We start from the raw sequence: 16,160 nt of genomic DNA, 5'->3' as shown, positions 1-16,160 counted from the left end.
GGCAGTTTCTATGCAGCATTTGGTTTGGGTTCTTTCTTATAAACAAACTATTCATGCTAAGGCCTGCCAGAGCTCACCATTGAAGTGTTTTTCCAGACAATCCTGGAGGCTGGCCTGTGTTTTGGAGCACAACTGGCTCACAGCTTCATGTTTCTTTATCAGCCCAGTCATGGCGCTGCCCAGGCTCTCCAGCTCAGCGGAATGGTATTTGCGGCACAAACTATTGAGATTTTCTTGGGTGGAGCTGATGTTTCTTTGCTGACTTTGAAGTTCTTTTTGTATTTCCTATGGAATAAAAGTATGCCATGAGGATATTCATCACATTCAAGAGAAATATTCCATCTATTCCACTATGGGACTTGTCTTGAAAATTGATGCTGTTGAAATCCATTCAGTAATCTGGACACTTTCGTGTGATTTTGTGTGTGTGTGTGTGTGTGTGTGTGTGTGTGTGTGTGTGATCTGTGTTGATTCTTTGAGAATTTGTCCAGCTCTCCTAGGTAACAACTACAAACAGCTATTAAGAGGTAGCTAGGATTTGAGTTATAGTCTAGGATTTCAAACAAATTGAATAGATCCTTACAGATTCCAGCCCATGAGCTTAGGTTTAGTGAGTTGATTAGAAACTATTACTGGAATCACTCTGCTAATTTCACATTCTTCAGTGGGCTATTAGGGCCTTGTTTCAGGGTCATAGGCCACACCAAAAGCACCAGTATTTAATTTAAAAATGTATGTCCTTAGTCTAAAGTACAGTCAGAAAATATACTAAAAGAGAAAAGATCACATATGTTGAAAAGTCGACTCAACTCACAAGCTTTACAGAGAGTTAATCAGGAATGTCACCTATGAAAATGGACAGATGACATGAAAGTGGGATGTTTTCTCAACTGTGGTTTTTTTTTTTTTTTTTTAATATGTCCTTCTCTAGATGAAAGCAATCATACTGACAAAAAAAAAAAAAAAAAAGAAAAACTGTTTGGTAGAGGCCGGCCCGATGGCTCAGGCGGTTAGCTCCATGCACCTAACTCCGAAGGCTGCCAGTTCGATTCCCACATGAGCCAGTACGCTCTCAACCACAAGGTTGCAGGTTCAACTTCTCGAGTCCTGCAAGGGATGGTGGGCTCCGCCCCCTGCAACTAAGATTGAACCCGGCACCTTGAGCTAAGCTGCCTCCCAGATGGCTCAGTTGGTTGGAGCGCAGGCTCTCAATCACACGGGTCGCCAGTTTGATTCCTCGACTCCCGCAAGGGATGGTGGGCCGCAGCCCCTGCAACTAGCAACGGCAACTGGACCTGGAGCTGAGCTGCACCCTCCACAATTAAAATTGAAAGGACAACAACTTGACTTGGATAAAAGGCCTGGAAGTACACACTGTTCCCCAATAAAGTCCTGTTCCCCTTCCCCAATAAAAAATCTTAAAAAACAAAAAAACTAGTTGGTACATTTGAAAATTCAAGGGCATTCAACAATTCTACAGATGCCACCCTCTTACTAAAAATAATAACAACAATAATAATAAAGTATAGCCTATGAGCAGACTCTACAGCAATGCATGCAGTCTGTTTTCAGATTATTCATTTTGCATTCAACTCTTCACCTGTTACTTACTTTGCTGTGTCTGGTGTTAATATGGGTAAATGAGAGCAAAGGTTATATGCATATTTTGATTATATTAATAGTCACCACAAAACAGGTGAACTGATATTTCCACTGACATGTAAACACTTAATGATAGTTGGTTACCTACCTTTCCTTTCTTCAGCCCTTCACAGGTCTCACTTTGGGCACCGTTCATTAAGGATTCTTCTAATTTTGTCAGCCAGGTTGTTACGTCATTAATAAATTTCTCCACTTGTGTACTCTGAGCAGTGAAATCTTTCAAGGTTCCTTTTGCTTCTTCAGTAAGTTCTTTGGCATGCTCCAGTTTCTGCCTTAAGTCTGCTTCTATAAACTACACATAAAGTAAGATTTCATTAAAATCTATGACTACCAGACCCTCATTTCCTAGGAATTCCGTTGATGTGTAGCTTAACGAAAAACACATAAGCCTAACTGTGGATGCTCATTCAATTTTTCTAAGAAGGAAAATCAGTGGGTACAAGCTGCCAAACATTTTAAGTGATGAGAAAATGGAAAGAGTAAGGATTACAGTTAACGTGGGATGCTAAGTGGCAGTTTGAAGTTCCAGGGAATATACGAGACTGCATTTCAAAAACAGAGCTAGACTTTGCAGAGCGACCTGGGAGGTGACCAAAAACCTGCTCTTCATTCTGCCTGGGAAACGCTCACACATTTTCGCTGTGATGTAGCCACTACTTGGAACAAATACCGCTATAGGATTTCGTCGGAAAGCACTTTTCTTTTTGTCTTCTACTTTTAAACGTTCAGGAATGTTTAGTTCTCTCTTCCTGGATTAGTTATTTCTGGAGGGCCATTGATATCTCTGGACCAGCAGATAATAAAAGTCCTTATAATCATGATAAATTATACACAGTTTCAATTCCACAATTAAAACATCCAGCCCCGTTAAATAATCAAAAATTTGAACTTAAAGTTAAGGCTTTTTTCTTACGTCTCCCCCACTCCCCACAACTCACATCTGCTGCAAACAGGAAGCCCATAGTGGAGAAAGGGGCCAAGCGCCTCCTTCCCTGTTTCTTCACTTCCCCCATGTTGCACAGCTCTGAGCCCTGCAGGTTTGCTCAGGCAGCGAGCAGGTTGATGAGAGGAGTGGAATCTGTGCTTTCTAGGCCAGGTAACAGTTCACATTGTCTCCTTTCACAGGCCTTTGTGGGTTTTTCTGAGGCTCCCCTCAGTGCTGCGACCTCCCAGTGAGGCTCTCTAGATGCCAGCAATGCACCTCTGTCTGGTCTTCACTTTCTCCTGCAGCCTGAGGGCATCTCTTGAACTTCTTGCCGCTGAGGCCTCTCATCCCCCAGAAAACCTTCTTAGATAACCTGAGACATCACACATGGATGCTCTCTTCTTTCCTTTCCTCTCATAATTCACTTCTGTGCCCGAGGTCACACTCTGGCATTCACCCCAAATGACTCTGAGATGCAGGCCACTCCAAAAAATCATTTGTCCTTTGGCAAACACATCAGCAACTAGCAAGCCTGTCTCCCAATGTTAAGGTACCTCTGAGGGAGTTAGGAATTAGACTCCTATGTTTGCCAACTGCAGGAGGCATTGTCATGTTCTCCAGATGGTACTACTAAAACCCTTCTCCCTATTTAGAAGTAAGATACAGTCACCCCTACACCTTTGAGTATGCCTAGGTGTGTATATGTGTGAGAAACCAGAGTAAAACAGGAGCTCTCTACCAACACCCTGCCTCTAGCTTCTGCAAAAGTCCAGCTGTTGTCCATTTAGACCCTCAGAAGAGGTGCCACACATACGCACTGCCTCTCAGTTTTGTATGATGAGCATCCCTTCTGCCTCTTCTTGTGTCGGGTGAAATTCTAACATTCTGGTACATGTGTATCACCCACCGATGATGCTAACTGTTGGGAACACAATCTTAGGTCAGAGCAGCATAGTTGACCAAACAAGAGTGATTGGTTAATGAGAAACAGTAGAAAAAAAAAGGACAAAGGCACAAAATGAAGAAAGAAAAGGTAGAGAAAATCGATGAGGGCAGCAACAAATAGGTGAAAGTAACGCTGCAGTTTCTTTAGCCCAGAGCCTACAGTGCTGGCCGCCAGAGCAGACCTACCATCTGGAGGCAACGAGGGCACTAGCACTAAAGTAACCCAGGTTACTGCTCAGACCTCTACCCTGCCTACCGCCTGGTTCCTGTGCATTTGTGCCACCTAATGGGCCTTGAAAGGAGATTTGCAGTGGTGATCCCTCCAAACCCAAACACCGAGTAGATGAATTAGAAAAATATCAATGAGGATATCAACATTTATAAGTATGGTCTCTGTTCCTGTCTAGACATAAAATGGTCCATGAAGCAAGTTGGATGACTCTACTTCCAAAATTTAGTAAGGAAAAAGAGAACGAACCTCATTTTAATATTTGAGTTGAAAACATGTTATTAATACTAACACAAGGAGTTCTAAAAAGGTTAATATTTTAACCACCATTTATGATAAGGTCCATGTATTTTCTTGGAATTATGATGATTATAACAATGAGAATGCATATCTGTACATACGTATGCATTTTAATATATAAATACATAAAAAATATAAATGCTTTTTTTGAGACAGAGAGAGTCTAGTGTATAGTAATCATTACAAACCCGATTGAGTGCTTACCTGAAGATCTGGTGGTGTTTCTGGATTTTTAGTTAATTCTTTTAGATCAATAACTTTGGAATGAAGTTCTTCCAATTTCAAGGCTTTGTTTTTAACTTCAGACTGCCAAGATAAAAGACAAAGGAAAACAGCATAACTAATTCAAACATTGACAGGTTATATTTGGCATTTAATAATTTCAAGAGGTAACTGTCAAAATGTTCCATCTTTAAGACAGGGTAAAAAAAATCTGTTTCATTTCATTTTCTGATTGTTATGATTATTTATGAATGTGGGAAAATGTCACTATTAACTTTCACTTGGGATGTGAGGAAGTATGCAGAATGTTCTTCCCACCCTCTTTTATTGGGACAAAAATAAAAAATTAAAAAAAACCTCTTGGAAAAAATTAAACGCTAACCAAACGTCTTGAGTCAGTGAGGACTTTCAATAGCTAACTGTCATTTATTCATTAGCATTAATATCACTGGTTACTATGGCAGCATTAAACTCTTGAGGAAGCCTTTCAAAGCAAACACACATGAGGAATGCCTAATTACTGCTGATGTATGTAATACATAAGAAATCTTTCAAATAAAAATGTAAAGGATGTTAAAACAAAAATCAGGTTAATTAAAAAATTGACATCTAATATTTTGTCCCTTTTTTTGCACTAACACTAACACAAAAAGAAGAAAAATAATCAAAGAAACATTACTAAATAAATTAGACACTTATAAACTTCATTAGTTACTTGGGGCCACAAAGGAACATTTAGTAAAGTATCCCTTTCAACTTAAATATCGTATTTTGGTGTTTTGTGGACAGTAACAAACCTCCTGATGTCTCCAACTCAGAAAGTAATTTACTTACCCAGTAAGATGTGATGAACTAACTGTCAGGCCCACTGGCCTTTTCCAGAAGCAGGCTGGACAATTAAGCATCGCACCTAGACACCTACACTTAATTTCCTGCACAGTGTCAGTGACACTGGTGGGCATGGGCTGCATCTAGGTCACTGGTTTTATTAGCTGGCGTACCACACAGACAGTCAGCTACCTAAACACCCATGTCTGTGAGTGACTGAACCTGGATATCCTAAACGTGGGGCTGATACCCACTGGCTCTAGGGGTCCCAGAGGTCAGTAGTAGGACTGTATATATGTGGGTTTAACAACTGGCTCTCCAAAAAAACAGGCCTTGATTTGTAGTATTTGCCAACATGTTGAGTTACAACATGATGTCACTGCATGTGGAGTTGGAAGTGGCACAGCAGCACACCAGTCTACAATATTTCCAGCATGCAGATATAATAAATGTCAGTAACTCAAGAGCCTACGGAACAGTAGCCAGAGGATAATAATTAGGAAGTGATATGTTTTGAGCATTCATTACCCTAATTTTTAATATAATTTATTTCATTGTAAATTGATTTACAATTTAATTTTTAATAATGGTTGCACTTAACACTGGCTCGCAAAATTCCTAAACATGTAATAATGGACTTTTGCGAGGAGGCACAGGCACTATTCCACCCCACGCCACTGTTGGACCTGTGATGCTAATTGAACATCAAAGATAATAACTAAAGAAATGGTGATATCCTGCCCTGACTGTACTTTTAGTCTGCATAATTTCCTCTACTTCTGTTTGTCCTTAGAAATAGAAACAATTTCTAGAATGTTCTTTGCATCAAAGACAGTTGGGTAGCTTAGGCAATACAGATGACTCAACTATATTATTTCAGATGATAGTCATCCACCTGTTCATGTATGTGTGCTGGGCTGGTGCTGGGCACCAAGCATATGATGCTGAGCAGTTTCTGCCTTCCCCAGAGTACAGTCAGTTATATGTTCTGTGAGACAGGTTAGCCCTTGTCGCTCTATTTCCCCTTACCTTGCTTCATTCCTCATCATAGCCCAATTACTCCTTGACATTTTATATATAAGAGATATTGTAATGTAAGTGATGTAAATACCATGTGGGTAGGAATGTCACCTCTTTTACTATTATACTCGCATTCTTGTCTAAGATGCTGCCTGACATATTTCAGGTGCTCATTAAGAATTTGATGAGTGACTGAATAAATGAATGCAAGAAACGGGAATAAAAGGAGTTTAAAACAAATTGGTGACTAGAATTTTAAAAGGCCACTTTCTGTGGAAGCCTGTGACACTCCAATCTCCATTCATTCCATTTCTGAAAAGGAAGTGGAAGAATCCAGCACTAAGCATAAGTGTTTAGTACATGGTAACTACTCAGTGAATACTTTGTTTGGATGAAGAAAAAAATAGATGCTAAATGTCAATGAATTATAAACACTTTTGATTAGGTTTTCCAGTAGGAAGATGCCATATTCTCAGATGAATGGCAAAAATTATAAATTTTATGAGCTTTTACTTTTCCATTAATACTTTAAGAGCCCAAACTAAAAAGTGATAAAAATGCAGAAAACCTCTTATCCATAGCCTATTCACTTTCAAGTAAACAGCAAAAGGTAGTGAAGAATTTTGTTACAGTCACATAGGTCTCAAAATGAAGAATGAACTTTAAGAAAAGGACACAGCATTTTCCTATGCTGGTCGATGGTATACCACAAGCTCATATGAATACCATATACACATATGAAAGTGTAGTCAATTTACCTCAAATTCTTTTAGAAATTCTTCTGCTTTCAGGCTGTTATTTAAGTTGCTGATGCTTTCAGCCAGCTGTGGAACAGAATTGTTTGACCATCCTTCGATCTCTTCTTTGCTTGAGAGTACATCAGCCCAAATAGACAGGCTTACCCTCAGCTTATCCATGTTTTCCTCAATTCTCTCTGATACCTAGGACAGAAAAATGTAATTCATATCACTAATAGTCTGAGGCTTTAAGATGCTCTCTGCCCACTAACATACTAAAAATGTCAATGCTTCCTTAATCAGAAAATTATATTCTGACTGAAAAGCAAAGTTTTACAAAAATTATGGCAAGCTAACTAGTGCATCTGATTCAAGTAACTGGTAAATATTACATGGTTTGTTTTTGTTGTTGGGAGAGCTGACTGAATTTCTGAGACATTTAACTTTCATTTGTAAATTGGGAAACTAACAACAGGTCTATTAGATCCTACTATAATATAACTCACTCTGAGTTTGAATTCTACAGGATAGGGGTCCATCCAGGGCAGAACTGTGTTTATTTTTGAAAGTAACACAATATGCCCCTTTATTTGTAATACTGAGATATAAAAATGGGCATAATTAGACTTGAACATATTTATAGAATAAGTAAATACATAGGAGAGCAACCAACTTGGCATGCTATTAATAAAAGAATTATTGGTTAATAGTCTTCCCTTAATAAGAATGTCCTTTTAAAAGAGGAGGAATATAAGGTTTTCTGAAGTCCCCAAATTATTTGATTGTAGTGTACAAATATCAATGTTTAACTTAAGTAATTTAGCTTAAGGAAGGAAACCCACTATAGGTTAAACTTCTGAACCTAAGTTCAGATATTGAAAAATCAGGGGTCAACAAAATCACTGGATTTTTGAGCTGGAAAACAATGTAAAATATGTGACAGAGGTGCAGAGTTCCAGAGAGATCAAGTAACATGTCCTCTGATCACACAGCTAGTAAATGACAGAGTAAGAACTAAAAACCAAGGGTGTAAACTACAAAGCCAACGTTTCTCAATGCAAAATAACAGTCTTATTACTTTAAATTATTGTACATTATGGTTTAATATTCTGTAGGATGTTTATAAATTATTCTTTTATTTTTATGCATAATTCCAGAGTTTTGAGAAGAAAAACAAGTTATATATGTGTTATAATTGAAGCTATCAAGTAAAATTTTAGAAAGTCTCCAATAAGCAAATAATTTTTTTATTATTTCTAAACATCATGTGAACACGATTTTTCTTCAGAAAATCATATTTGCATTTAGCATGGAAAGTTAAAAATGGAATTCACATCCCTGAATAATTTTTTGCCCACAAATGGGATTCATAAGTGTGACCATTTAAACTGTTCATGGAGTCCCAGGTGATGAACTTACATCCAGCCATTTGTCTACAGTGTTCTCCAGGTCTGTTTTCACCAAGATGAAATCAGTGCTGTGAATTTTTTTCAGCTCAGATAACAACTGTTTTCCTTTACTGGTAAAGTTATCCAATTCTTTCTGTTTATTACACATTTCATTCCTGGCAGCTTCATGCTGTAGACATAAATGTTTCCTTAATTAATAACATCATCAACGATAAGTCAGACATTCAAAACCATTTGCCTCTAAGACGTTTAATTCATGGATGACCTTGTGTAGAAACCAGTGATATTAATAAACCACATATGTGTATATATATATATATATATATATATATATATATATATATATGTGTGTGTGTGTGTGTGTGTGTGTGTGTGTGTGTGTATAATATTCTTGAATTGCTAGAATCCTAGGGTATCAGTATTCCTAAAAAAAAAAAAAAATTGAGCTTGTTAGCATGAATTATCTACATCTAAATATACTGACAAGGTATGTATAGAGAAAGCATTATGAGTAAAAAAAAAAAAGCTCTACTAAAGTATTCTATTAAAATAAACACATTTCGAATTATCACCTTGGATAAAGCCCATTTAAGGTCTTCCTCATCTTTGATTGTAGTTCTTGTTACAATCACATTGCTGGCATTTTCTAAGATTTTACATACAGCTGACTTAAAGTTCTGATATTCTCTCATTAAGTCAATAAGTCCACAGCATTGACCTTGGCTGTAATGATTAAAGAAAACATATCATTTATTGTCGTATATCAGGAAAGGGAAGAGTTCCCTACAACTGGACCTGACACATAACTTATATTCATAGACAGATGCTTGAATCAAGAGAAAACCATATTTTTACCTACTGAGTTCAAAAGAATGCTGGTCAGTCTTAATTCTAATGTCCAAAATTTTCTCACAAATGAAGAAAGCACACAGCCATTAAAACAAAAAGACAAGCAGATATTCAATATATGTTCTTGACAACTCAGACTTATGTAGATGTCACCAAATGCCTTTGAACAAGCAATTCTACTTCCAGGAACTTTTCCAAAGAAAGAGGTATACACAAAGATTTAGGTAAAATGATATTCTTCACACCATTATTTATAATAGGAGAAAAACCAGAAATAACTCAAATGTTAAAAGTAGGCCAATGATTGAATAAATTCTAATGCATTCTTATAGGTGAACACTGTGCAATCTCTAATAAAGCACAATTTCAGAGAAAGTTTAATAACATGGAATAAAGTTTGTGCAACATGGTTAAATGAACAAAAGCCTACATTGATAGTCTATAGTATACAATGTGTTCTCAATTTTGCTTAAAAGGCCTTTTGTCACGCAAGATATTATTTTTTATTGCATATAGATAACCAATTGTTCCAGGACTATTGGTTGAAAAGACTATCCTTTCTCCATCGAATTGCCTTTGTCAAAACTGAATAGAGCATGTATGCGTGGGTCTATTTCTAGATGTTCCATATGTTCCATTGGTCTCTATGTTTACCTTTTAGTCAACACCACACTATAACCAGGTAGTGTAAATTCAATTCTTTTTCAAAATTATACCATTCTTGGTCCTTTTCTTTACAATTTGTACAGAAAACTCTGCTGGTATTTTGGTTGGGGGTCTATTGATATAAAAAGAACCTCAATAAGAAAATATACAATCCAAAAAAATTTGGCACTTTGAACAAACCGATTTGACCAAGATATATACAGAGGGTACCTCAAACAATGTATACACAGTTTAAGAAAGGGAAAAAAAAAACCTATTAAAATTGTAATACTCAATATATACCGATAACAAAAGATGAATACAAGTCATGTGAATATATATTTTTTGGCACCCCCAGTAGATGGCAAATAACATACCAAAATAGGCTCAAGACCATTAGACATCAGGGAAATACAAATTTAAAACAATGAGGTATCTCTACACATCTATTATAACGTCAAACAAGTAAACAGAAACTTGACATTAAGTGCTGGAAATGATGTGGAACAATTGGGCATCTCATACATAGCGAGTGTGAATACAAAACAGTACCACTACTGAGACAATTCTTATAAAGCTAAACACACACCATACAACCCACAATTCCTCTTTTAGGAATTTATTCAAGTTAAATAAAAACTTATATACACACATACACACACACACACACACACACACTCACAAAATTGAACGTGAGTGCTTATACATGCTTTATTTATAATCGTCCAAACTGGAAAGAATCCACTTGTATGTGATTTTGAAAACGAAACACTATAGAGACAGAGAACTGATCAATGGCTGCCAGAGAGTGGGCGTAAGGGAGGGGGACTGAGGACAGTGATACATGAAGAGATTGTTTTCAGGTGGTATAATTGTTAGTGTGCAATTCAATAGTTGTAAACGTTACTCAACTGTATGACTTTGACAAACTCATTCAGTTTAAGGGTGTACATTTTAAAGGGTGAATTTTACGTTACTGTATGTAAGTCATATCGCAATTACAAACAAGTACAAAAAAAAATGAAAAGAGAAATCAGAGATTAAGACTCTCATGGCAGCACTTAGTAATCGCTGACAACTGCTTTTAAGCATTGACTTTCACATGCAATTGTTATCTCAATGCAACTTCCTCAATAAAGTTTCGTAGGACTCAATTTTTATTATTACTGAAGAGACACAATACTAAAACATGGCAAAAGATACTCAATTTTTGATTGCACAAAATCAACAGACAACGGCAGAATGTCACAAAATAGGTAGAAGTTAAAAACAAACACTGAGAAGTGTTTGACTTACTTTTCATGAATTAGTTTTTTGGTATCATCCCAGGTGACTTCTAAGCGGTTTATCTCCCTATCGACTTCAGGGGCAAAGACTACATCTTTCTGAGCAATTTGCTTAGCTTTGTCTTTCAACCAACATAGCTCATGCTCATGCGAATTCAATTCATCTTCTAACTGATTAAAGACTCTCAACCTGTGAATTAAAATGTTATGTTACTAAAGGTAGTGAAAGAATAGTTTCTCTCCATAAAACACATACATGGATAGCTGTGCCACCAGACAGGAATCCCAATTTTACCACCAGAACAGCAGGTGTACTTAAATCACTCTGTCTTTCTTCTTCTTCTTTTTTTTTTTTTCCAATTTTTAAACTTTTATTTATTTAAGTGTGTTTTTCTAGGACTCATCAAGTCCAAATCAAGTACTTGTTTCAATCTAGTTCTGGAGGGTGTTCACTGTGGCCCATGCGGGGATCGAACTGGCAACCTTGTTAAGAGCACAGCACTCTAACCAACTGAGCTAACCAGCTGCCCGGTCTGTCTTTATTCTTGTTACAGAAGACGAGTCCCTTCTCTTATCAGTTAAAAATTGCTTAGAAATAGATAATATGATCTATATACTTTATTGTAAATAAGATCTCAGAGTGGCTTATACATAGCCCTTAGGAAAATCCTTAAGAAGACGGAAGAAATTTTAGAACTTGTTTAGCATTAAATTAGTCATTCATTTTATCCTAAAAATACAAAAAGAGAGAAGTGCTAAATATGGTACTATCAAAGTTTTGCACCAGAGTTAATTCCAGAACAAAAAAACCATAAATGAGACAACTGGCCTCAAGACAATTTCCTGTTACCTCAGTTGAAGGGCTTGTCGGGTGGGTTCTTTCAATCGTTCTTTGTCAGCCCTTTCTTCAATGTCCTCTATGCTTTTCAGCAACTCTTCTTTCTGGTCTTGGAATGCTTTTTTCAATATGGCCAGGGCATCTGCCTCACTCTGCTTCGTTCCCAGAAGATTCTGGATACTCTCTAATTCAAAACAGAGATGATCAGCTGTAGTTCTGCAGGAAGTCCTTTGCTCAGAACTTCCACTTTTAAGATGGTATTGGGCTTTGGCAAGAATGCCATCAAGACTGATGGCAGTAGATTCTAATGTTTTAACATCTTGAATAGCATCAGTTAGGTCCTTTTCTAATATATCAGTCTGTTTCTTGTTCATACTGTTGGTTGCTTCCACCGTTTGCCTCAGCTGGTGGAGAGCCTCCGACAGAGATACATGGTTCTGTAAGAATCTGCCCAACTGGGACAGGGCAAGCTGCCGCCTCTCTACCACCTGGCTGGCCTCTTCAAACAGCTGGAAGCAGTCCTCTGCTTTGCCCTGGAGGAGGTGAAGGTCCTCGGCTCGACCCAGGGCACTCAGTTTTGCGAGGTGATCCTGCAGACTTTGCAATTCCCCCTTTTTGTTCTCTATTTCTGACACGTGGTCCTGGAAAGGAAGAGAGAGTTATTGGTTCCTCAGATACACTCTGGCTTATGACTCGGTTATATTACAGAATTGGGGATGCCAAGATCCATTTTAAATGCAATGGAGGTATAGTATTTAAAGCCCATCTACGGTGAATCATTTAGAAACATTCTTAAAATTCCTTGTTTTGCTCATCTATATATTTCATATAAAACACAACTCTGATTTGGAACTAATTCATTCCCTGGAAAAGATTTCTTTGTGAATAGAAATAGTTGAAAGAAATTTCACACACACACACACACACACACACACACACACACACATATATATTGGGGGTGCCAAAAAAGGTATGTAAGTGGACACTTTGGTCAACGTTACGCAAGCAGTAGTTCGTTGTAATCAGAAGTGTCTGGACACTGATGGTAACCATTCTGAGCATCTCTTGTAACTGCAGATGTCAAACATGACTTGTATTCATCTTTTGTTATCGGTATACACTGAGTATTACAATTGTAATACAGTTTTCCTTTCTTAAAATGTGTATATATTTTTTGGTTCTCTCTCTCTCTCTCTCTCTCTGTCTGTCTGTCTCTCTCTCTCTCTCTCTCTCTCTCTCTATATATATATATATATATATATATGTACATATATACATACATATATATACTTATTTATATATATATATTTTAAAGATTTTAAAAGATATATATGCATATAGTTAAAAGTTATAGTTATAGTACATGTAGTTAAAAGAAACAGATAATGTGTAAGATTTTAAAATATATATAACTCTCTATGTATTATACATATATATATGTATAATATACACATTTTATGTATAAAATGCTAATTCTAACAGAGCTTGTAGTGAAGTGGTATAAGTGTAGAGCAGGGGTGTCCAAACTGCAGCCCGCGGGCCAACTGCAGCCCGCAATCCATTGTTAATTGGCCCTCAGCAAATTCCAAAAATATATTTAGTTTACTTAAATAAACCAGGTGAGGCAATACGTACTTAACCTCGAGTGAGTGGCCCGACTGTTTGTGTATTTTACCGCATATGGCCCTTGGTGAAAAACGTTGAAAAAAGTTTCGACACCCCTGGTGTAGATGGACATTAGCATGTCTTCAGATGCAGTGGGTAAGGCAGATGAAACTCTGTACAAGTTTTAGCTGCCTTCTCCTTAAAGAAATGTAGATTCACCGGGTAAGACTGTTGTATAGGAAGTTTAACTAGTTCACAATAAATCATGTTTAAAATCTATTAGAGAATAGCTAGCAATCTCAACCTGCTTCCCGTTAAAGAGATGCTATCACCTATTTGAATCTTGACCACAATGGCCTTAATATTTCCCTCAGCTGAACTACTAAACTTCAGAGGGCTTCTTTGAGCATTTACTTTAGAAAACTTACAAAGGCATTCTCTGACCCTTTGAGGTGTAAATCTTTTTAAAAGCCTCTGGACAGTTTTACAACCCAAGAATATCTTTCACTAAAGCCTGGTAGTCAACCCTGTGAAATGTAACCATAAAGGAGGATGGCGCCTCTATCTCCTAGTCTCTTTTCCAGGGTAGGAGCCAAACTTCGGTGGGCATCTTGCTCCAAGTTGTAAAACCACCTGAGGTCATGAAGATATGTATGAGGAATCACTTTTCCTTTGGGTAAAACCAATTAGCAAGTCCTGCATAGAGTGAGTGCTCAATAAAAACTAAATGTTTTATTATTAGATATTCTTATAAGATTACATATCTTATTTCCACCTATTCCAATACTTGATCAATATCCTATTTTTACACTGTTTTTTTTAATGCCAGGATAGATATTATGCATAATTTAAAAATAAGGAAAATAGATCATAAATTTTTAATAACTTTCAAGTTAAATAGTAATTCAGAAAAAAACTATACAGTTAAAGCATTGGGATTCAGTATTAGTTTTCAGCATTGGAACAACACCAACTGCGAAGTTTAAAAATGAACATTCTCATCACTCTACCCTAGAAATCATTTTCTTCACTTTGAAGAAATGGTCTCTTATGGTGGTTGCCTATTTTATCTGAAGTGGCTTTATCTGCTTAACATACCTGCATCACACATTGCCTGGACCTATACGCTCATTTATGAAGACATTTATAAAGGAACACAAAGTTAAATTGCTGGCAAGTGTTTTGTTTTTAATATTTCATCTTCTTATTGTTCAAGAGCTCTCTTTTATGAGTAAATTCTTCCATCTTAAAAGAATGAATGTTACCTTGTGCCGAGTGAGAGCTGCTTGATGGTCCGTTACACTTATCTCAGAAGTACTTTGTAATTCACTGAGAAACAGCTTAATCCAGACAGAAAAGGAAAGCAGCAGTTCATCAAACTGCTGGTGTTCAGCGACCACAGACTGAAGAAAATTAATCCTAGGCAGAGAAAGGTGTTCAAGTTAAAACGGCCCACAGCTGAACAGACAGAGTTGATATGCTTTTGGAATAAGCTTAACCAAGGGCACAAGTGATGTGGTCATACATGAATACACCAGAACTCTTGAAGTTTTCTACTTCTAACCCTTCTTTCTCTCACAATGTTCCCCGACTCAATTAATATTGCCACTGTCCACCAAGATGGTCGTTGGCGTGATCCTTCCTCCCTCCATTTCTTTACCACAACGTCTGATCTGTGTGTATCCTATCTACACCCCACCACAGGATATTTTATGCTCTTTTCTCCATGTCTACACCCTGGTCTAAATCTCCTCATCTCTTGCCTACCCTGCAACAACTGCCTCCAAATCTGGTCTCCTTCCTGCTACCAATGCCTCGCTATAACCCACTTTCTGGAGAACAGCTTGATTTTAACGTAATCCTAGCATTCTCTGCCACGCTGAAACACAGGAGCAATTTCTTGTGGCTCATAGGAAGGCTGAACTCGGAACTCCTTGCTGTGGTCTGTGAGTGATCGACTTCTCTGACCTCATCTGATACAGCACTGCTGACACTGCCCCTGACCTCTGCTCCCCGACACCCCAGCTCATTCCTGCCTCAGAGCCCTTGCCCTGTTTGCTCTCTCTGCCCCCAGAAGTTGCCCCCAGAACATGAGTTTGCTTCCTGCACACCATTCAGATCTTAATCAGATGCCATGTCCCCTGAGAGGCTTTGCTTGGCCACCCAGTCTGAAGTTACACCACTTCCTGCCACGTTACTGTCTTTTGTTGTCTTTACATGACTGAACACCACTGAAACAGTCTCATTCATTCATTTGTTTAATTATATGTTTATCCTCCTCTCACGCAGTGAGAGGCAGCACTTTTCCTGCCTCGCTTACTACCATATCCCTAGCCCCTAGAGAGGACGTGGTTAGGGAGCAATCATTGCTTGTATAATAAATGAATTAGATTGATTAACAATATGTGATCTGAGGTCAGCATCCAAAACTGGCATTAAGAATAATACCTTAATAAATATTAATATTCATCACAATGGTTTACATCCAAAGTTTAAGTTTTTTATATTTTGAATATTTTCACACATTTGGATCACATTAAAAGCCCTTTATTTTCCCTCTATGAGAGAGGCAGAGAGCAGATTCTTTTCTAGTTTACAGAAAGGTACTCATTTTTCAAGAGTTGGCATCAAATCCTTCTGTCAGCCTTTTCTGAACCCAT

General features: G+C 37.5%; 1 protein-coding gene across 20 annotated transcripts in view; it reads right to left on the bottom strand.

Annotated features, from left to right (window-relative positions):
• Positions 1-16,160, bottom strand: part of SYNE1 (spectrin repeat containing nuclear envelope protein 1) — a 414,622-nt gene that overhangs the window by 225,114 nt on the left and 173,348 nt on the right. For all 20 annotated transcript variants that reach the window (XM_088795370.1, XM_088795376.1, XM_088795381.1 and 17 more), the window contains 9 exons: positions 14,766-14,919; positions 11,908-12,536; positions 11,068-11,247; positions 8,850-9,000; positions 8,288-8,446; positions 6,890-7,072; positions 4,266-4,367; positions 1,751-1,954; positions 78-285 (listed from right to left, as the gene is read on the bottom strand). In XM_088795370.1, coding sequence (XP_088651496.1) covers positions 78-285; positions 1,751-1,954; positions 4,266-4,367; positions 6,890-7,072; positions 8,288-8,446; positions 8,850-9,000; positions 11,068-11,247; positions 11,908-12,536; positions 14,766-14,919 — 1,970 coding nt within the window. The remainder of the gene's footprint in view (positions 1-77; positions 286-1,750; positions 1,955-4,265; positions 4,368-6,889; positions 7,073-8,287; positions 8,447-8,849; positions 9,001-11,067; positions 11,248-11,907; positions 12,537-14,765; positions 14,920-16,160) is intronic.

The sequence above is a fragment of the Rhinolophus sinicus genome, chromosome 2 (genome assembly GCF_057876585.1).
Source record: "Rhinolophus sinicus isolate RSI-liver-muscle chromosome 2, RSI-T2T, whole genome shotgun sequence".
NCBI classification, from domain to species: Eukaryota; Metazoa; Chordata; class Mammalia; order Chiroptera; family Rhinolophidae; genus Rhinolophus; species Rhinolophus sinicus.
This window is presented reverse-complemented; position numbering and strand designations above follow the sequence as displayed.